Raw genomic sequence first — 6,539 nt, forward strand, 5'->3', positions numbered from 1 at the left:
AACTGATCCTCAAGTGAAGTAGCTGGAGATAGGCCCCCTCTGAGTGTAGAAAACTCATGTGGGAAGCAAAACGCAGCCAAAACACTATTATCTAAAAAAAATAGCACTCCATCGCCAAATAGAAGGCAAGGAACATGAAGAAACTAGGAAACGTGTAGGCCAGGAACAAAACACAGGTGTAGATGCTCCAAAAATCAGCAAAACGCTGACTAAAAAAGATTAGGGTTGCATCTTTCTTCTTTGTGTCTTGTCATTAAACTTCATCCCAGTTTAGATGGATTGTAAGTTATTTAGTGTACTGATACTTCGTTAAATTTGAAATCAACAGACTGGATGGAAACCCTTACTGTGACAGCAAATCAATGGAATGCCAATCTAGCACACCCCCTGCTGCATTCCCAAGTACTGCAATTGCATCCAGATGCACAAATGAGTGTCCTTCTGAGTATGCAATCAACCCTAAAGATCCTGGAAGCTGCCAATGCGCTCGCCCTGTTGTGGCCACTTATGTCTTTTATACAACAAATATTATCATCTGGCCAGACTACAATACCAGCGAAATGGAGCAGCAATATTTGACCGGGTTGCGCAAAAGCGTCTATCTTCAAGGCCTCACATGGCAGGACACCCAGGCAGTAGTGGATATTGTCTCCAGTAATAAAGTGAATCTGTCATTTTTCCCACCTAATAGCACAACTCAATGGTCTCCAAATGAAGCAGCTCTCATATCATATGTTCTCCAAAACCAGGATATTGGGTTCCCTTCGGTTGGTCCTACAATAACTGAGTTCACAGGAAGCCTGTATTCATCGGGTGAGTCATCACGTAGCATATTCACTCCCTTCATTTCATTAACCTTGTGTATTAAAGCTTTGACATGTAGCTTGGGTTTCATCATATTCTTGCTTCAATGTGAGTGGATCTTAGTTTTGTTGTTGTTGTTTGTGATGCAGTTGTAGTGAACAGACTGAGTACAGGTGCCAAAATTGGCATCGGAGTTGGAGCGGTTGTTCTTGGGATTTCCATCTTGGTGGTTGGAATTTATGCCATGAATCTAAAAAGGAGAGCTGTGAAAGCAGAGAAACTGAACAAGCCCTTCGGTGAGTCTGCCTGGAATCTTTTGTAACTTCATGAGTACTAGATGCATTTGCATGGGAATAATTCATTTAAATCAGTAGGAAACATTTGCCTTTTCCCCACCTATCATCCAAATCATTTGGCCTTTTTTCACCTATCATCCAATGATCAAGGGTAGATCTTGCTTTTTAACCACCATGCAATAGTAGGGTCCAATTCGTGGTCACACTATCATTCAGGTCATTTTATAGAAGATTAGCTTACTGCAATAATAAAGAGGACAACTGTAGATGCTGGGACTCCAATCTCTAAACCTTTAGTGGAACTTTTTCCAGCTGCTTGGATTACAACTGGTCAAGAAGATACTGCAGATATCCCCCGATTGAAAGGTGCACGATGGTTCTCCTTTGAAGAAATACGGAAGTGTACAAACAACTTTAGTCACAGCAACGAGATTGGTGAAGGAGGATATGGGAAGGTTTGTTTTTGTAGCTTTACCTATACTTCTTAGTATTGTTAAGTCATATTTACTACCACTTTAGTATTCTTTTTGTTTAATTTAACAGGTGTACAAAGGTTTTCTCTCATCAGGAGACCGAGTAGCCATTAAGAGAGCAGGTACCAGCTCTTTGCAAGGTGCTGATGAGTTCAAGAATGAGATAGAGCTTCTTTCCAGAGTACATCACAGGAACCTGGTTGGTTTGATTGGATTTTGCTTTGAAAAAGGCGAGCAAATGCTCGTGTACGAGTATATGCCGAATGGGACATTAAGAGAGTGCCTGTCAGGTAACTGCTTGGCAACAATTGGTCTAGAATAAAAAGTACTTATTCCCCAGCCAGGTAACCCAGTTGGTAAGGGGTTTGAATTTCAAGGCAGCTTCCTGAGTTCAAACAGGTTTAACTGATTTGAGTGGGCAAAAGTAAGTAAACTTTCTTGCCTCTGTTTTGTTTCCAGGTCGAACTGGTCTCCAGATGGACTGGAATAGAAGAATTGGGATTGCTCTAGGTTCTGCAAGGGGCATTGCTTATCTGCACACTGAAGCTAATCCACCCATTATTCATAGAGATATCAAGTCAAGTAACATACTTCTAGATGAGAAGCTGGTGGCCAAGGTTGCAGATTTTGGGCTCTCCAAGCTTGCCCCCAGTGGGAATGGAGTTGCCCCTATGTCCACACAAGTGAGAGGAACAATGGTAAGGACCCCATTGTTGCAGAAGTGTACCTTGCAATACAAAAGGTGGCGAAATGCTTGACATTTCTTGTCGATTTTATGTACCGTAGTGCATAAAGATGGTCATACCCATGAAATGTACATTCTTTGATTATGGTCGTCATTAATTTGCAGGGATACTTGGACCCAGACTACTACATGACCAACTGGCTCACTGACAAGAGTGATGTATATAGTTTTGGTGTAGTGTTGCTTGAGGTGGTCACTGGCAGGCTACCCATTCAGGGAGGCAAGTCCATAGTACATGAGGTGACAACAGCACTTGCCAAGGGTGGCATGGATTTAGTAGTGCAAAACTTGGTGGATCCTAATCTCACAGATTATCCACTTAAGGCTGTGGAAAGACTGGTGGAGGTAGCACTAAACTGTGTGCAGCAATATCCAGCGGAGCGGTTTACCATGGCTGAGGTAGTCAAGGAGCTCGAGGCTCTTGTACACATGGGCCCTGGCATGGTTGCCATGAACATAGATATGGGTGAGGAGTGCTGAGAGTTATATGGAGAGGGCTTACCATACATGCAACAAAGCTATGATACTTCGTCATTTGAATACAGTGGGAGCTTTGCTGGGATGTCTAGACCCCTAAATCCCAAGTGACTATGTGAAAAGCCATGGTTTAATCTACAGGAGGAGTGCGGCAACTCTCAACTCTCAAGGACGGCAGCCCTAAATTAATTAATACAGCTAAAATTTACATGTGAATATGCAATTATGCTGTTAATCATCAATCTTGTTTGATTGTCCATATGCCAAAATGGAACCATGTATTTTTAATTTGCATCCACATTTTTATTCCATACAGCCCTTGATAGTTAAAGGACATAACAAAGCCCTAATTTCTTAAAATCTTGTTATAAAATTGTAATGTATCTGCAACCATTAATAGATTTGAAGAGTTGAAAATTCTCCCCTCAATTTCTTCCCCAATAGTTAATGTTTATCATGAGAAACATCCTTGTTAAGTGCTTTTAATAAATTTGGAACTTGCCTGTCATATTTCAAGTGTTGGCCCTTCTTCCATATCTTAAAAGCATTTTTCTCATGCAGCAAATCAATGCATTTCATAGGATTCTTCGGAAAGTCATTAGCTATTTTTTAACGAGGGGTGTGTGTGAGTGGTGATACTTCACTCCAAAATATTGATTTTGAGTGAAGAAAAAATCATCAAAAATACATTGCATGTTTGCCTAAGGTTGTAATATTTGTTAGAGATATATATTTGACAACCTATCTATATTTATACCACAATATATATTGACCTCTTATTTTTCACATGAGGACCACACCTAGGGTTTGGAAGCAGCCCCAAGGGTCCAACTATGGAGGGCAATGACTTGTCAAGTAATTGTAAAAATGCTACAAGCTCTACCTACTATTTTGTCATACTCTAGAGAGCATAAAGAAACTCTAGAAAGTGACTTCTTAAAGATTATAAGGACTTGAAACTCTAAGCACTACTCTAAGCTCTGCAACACCTTTGTACCACCACATATTGACAAATCAAACATAAGTTTGAATGAGACCAAATCAAACATAGTATGAATGAGGATAAATAGGTGCACGTGCAGAAAGTAGGAGTGGCAAATCAAACATAGGTATGAATAAGGCTTTAATCAAAATAACATGCACAGTGGTACCTTTACATTAATGCCTAATGCCTAATGCGAGTTGGTTGTGTGGAGGTTTGAAGAGGCTACCTTAGCCAAACTTTATAGAGGGCAAGATGCAAAGCAACCTGAATCGCACTTGTGAGGATGTTGGTAGGTTCTTGAATTATGATGCCTAATTGTTTGAATTGATCTCAGTTTCTTAAAATATTAATAAATGCTAGTCCACGGTCCACAATATGACAACCTAGTAGATTTACCCACACGAATCATCTTAGTTCTTTGAGGAAAAAGTAGAAACACTTTCTCCCACTTTGAGGAAGAGAAATAATATGTCTCTCATATAGAACGTGATTATAGAATTAAATCCCAAGGTTTTGTATTAGACTCCTCATTTCTTCTCACATCTCAAGTAGTTGAACCATCCCCATGCACAAGCTTTCCAACTCATTTGTACTCATCGATAATTAATACTAGCCTTGTAATTGAGCCATAAAAATGGCTTAGGGTTGATTTATGAGTTATGAAGAAATGACAAGGCAAATCGACGTAGAATTTCATGAAACTTCTTGAGAATGTTTACTAAGCATGCATCTACCTAAGTACACTTATTATCCAATAAGTGCACACACCAATTCTACCATAGGTCATGTTCCTAGATTTTTGTTCCCCAAATGGGCCTATTTCACACCAGGGAAGGATGTGAGTTGAGTTCATAGAAAAAAGGGTGTGAGCCAACAGACGTGAACCTATAGATGTGAGCCATGAGCCTAGACACACGAGCCATGAACCTAGAAGCGTGAACCTACACTACATGTGAGCCTATAAATGCGAGCTGTGAGCTATGAGTCTAGACATGTGAGCCGTGAGGCATGAGTCTAAACATGTGAAAAAAAAAACGACCACCACCAAAAGAGAAAAAACCTTGTTTGAAAAAATTGTAAGACCTTGATGCGAACCCCATCTAGACTAATTATTGGACATACAGTATAGATTGCAGCGCATCAAACCAGACCTCCTCAAACCCATCGAGCCTTCGGTCCTAGTAAACAACCTCTAGTAGAGTGTTTCCCAGATAAGAAGGCTAGACTCCTCCAATAGATCCACCTCAAGCGAGAAGCTTGGGAAGAAATGAGCCAACAAAACACAAATGTGAGTAGAGGAATAGTGGAACACCTGGAAATAGGAGTTGCCAGTCCTCTGAACTTCGGATTCGCCAATTGGCTCTATGAACAATGGCTTAAATTTTATGAAGAGAAGGAGTTCAACCACCCTCCATTTTTGGGTGTAGCTCCAATGAAGTAAGGGTAGGACCTAGAACCTCAAGATTTTCTCCTAGAGGAAGCAATCAAACCATGGTGTCGATCCTGAGCTGGGTTTATCTCAAGCAGACCATGATCAACAAAGTAGCCCAAGGCTCGCAATTATGGCAAATGATACATGGCTCTTTTTCTCTACCACCAAGGATAAGTATTCTATAATACACATAATAGCAAGTGCACACAGTGCAAAAAGAAGCAGGCGTACAGCTCTCCACAGGAGCCCACTATAGAAGTTCCTCATGGAACCAAGTTTCAGTTCTTCTCCATTTGGCCGAGGAACAAGGAACGTAGGGAAGGGAAAACAACCAATACTAAGGACTACCTCATCACAAAGGGATCTACAAGGCATACCTTGAAATAGAAGGTCTTGCACTACCACCTTACGTTCCACAGCCACGTGAATACACAGAAGACATGCTTAGGATGGTGTTTGAAATGGGAAGGGGGGTATGACCAACATAGAACCTAGAGGCTCAGAGTTGGGCAAGCCAATCCACATCTTAAGGATGATGACTAAATTTGATGGAATTGCAGATCCCATTCAGTACCTAGAGAAGTTCGATCAAACTTGTGAGGCCATGGAACGAATTGATGATTCCACCAAGATCTGCTCCTTCAGACATTACCTTGACGGCAATACAGGCCAGTGGTTTAGGTCACTAAACACACTTGAAAAGGCCAGCTACTCTTATGAGGTCTTGAGACACACTTTCATAGTGGGATTCTCACCCATTAGAGCCAGAAGCCCTATTGCACAGATTTATAACCTCAAGCATGCATGAGGAGGGAGAAAAAATGTGGGACTACATTGCTAGAACCAAGTATCTCCATAATGCGGGACTACATTGCTATATTGCTAGAACCAAGCATCTCCATATGAGATACAACACCCATGAAAGACTAGATGGCTTATCGCTCATTGATCAATTTATGATCGGTCTCAAGATCAAGAGGTTTCATGACCATATCTACATGTCTAGATGAGTGCCTCCACACCCACGAGGCTATAGAGCTAGTAGTAGACAACTTGCAACAAGGATGTAGAAGTCATCCACCTAAACCAAGAGATGAGGGGCGCCTCATCCAAAGCCTCATTGTTGGCTAAGAGTGCCCAACTAGCACCAGCTAGCTAGTTGGGCACCAACTAGAGTGGTAGAGTTAAGGACATGAGCATGGACGAGTGGCAAAGAATTTGCCAAATTGTTTAGACCAGGAGTGAGAGGGCTAGCCCCAAGGACAACCTCAAGGCTAGTCTTAGCTAGCACCTCTCAAGAAGGACACCCACATCTATCCCCACATGA

General features: G+C 41.4%; 1 protein-coding gene across 1 annotated transcript; it reads left to right on the plus strand.

Moving 5' to 3' along the window:
- Positions 1 to 309: 309 nt before the first annotated feature.
- LOC147612780 (leucine-rich repeat receptor protein kinase HPCA1-like) lies at positions 310 to 3,104 on the plus strand. Its single transcript, XM_086783391.1, has 6 exons — positions 310 to 813; positions 954 to 1,100; positions 1,413 to 1,555; positions 1,644 to 1,863; positions 2,033 to 2,271; positions 2,424 to 3,104. The coding sequence occupies exons 1-6, from the start codon at positions 363 to 365 to the stop codon at positions 2,796 to 2,798; spliced, it is 1,575 nt and encodes a 524-aa protein (XP_086639517.1). The 5' UTR covers positions 310 to 362; the 3' UTR covers positions 2,799 to 3,104.
- The last annotated feature ends 3,435 nt before the right edge of the window (positions 3,105 to 6,539 follow it).

This window comes from Cibotium barometz, chromosome 45 (genome assembly GCF_041138505.1).
Source record: "Cibotium barometz isolate CiBa-2024 chromosome 45, ASM4113850v1, whole genome shotgun sequence".
NCBI lineage: Eukaryota > Viridiplantae > Streptophyta > Polypodiopsida > Cyatheales > Cibotiaceae > Cibotium > Cibotium barometz.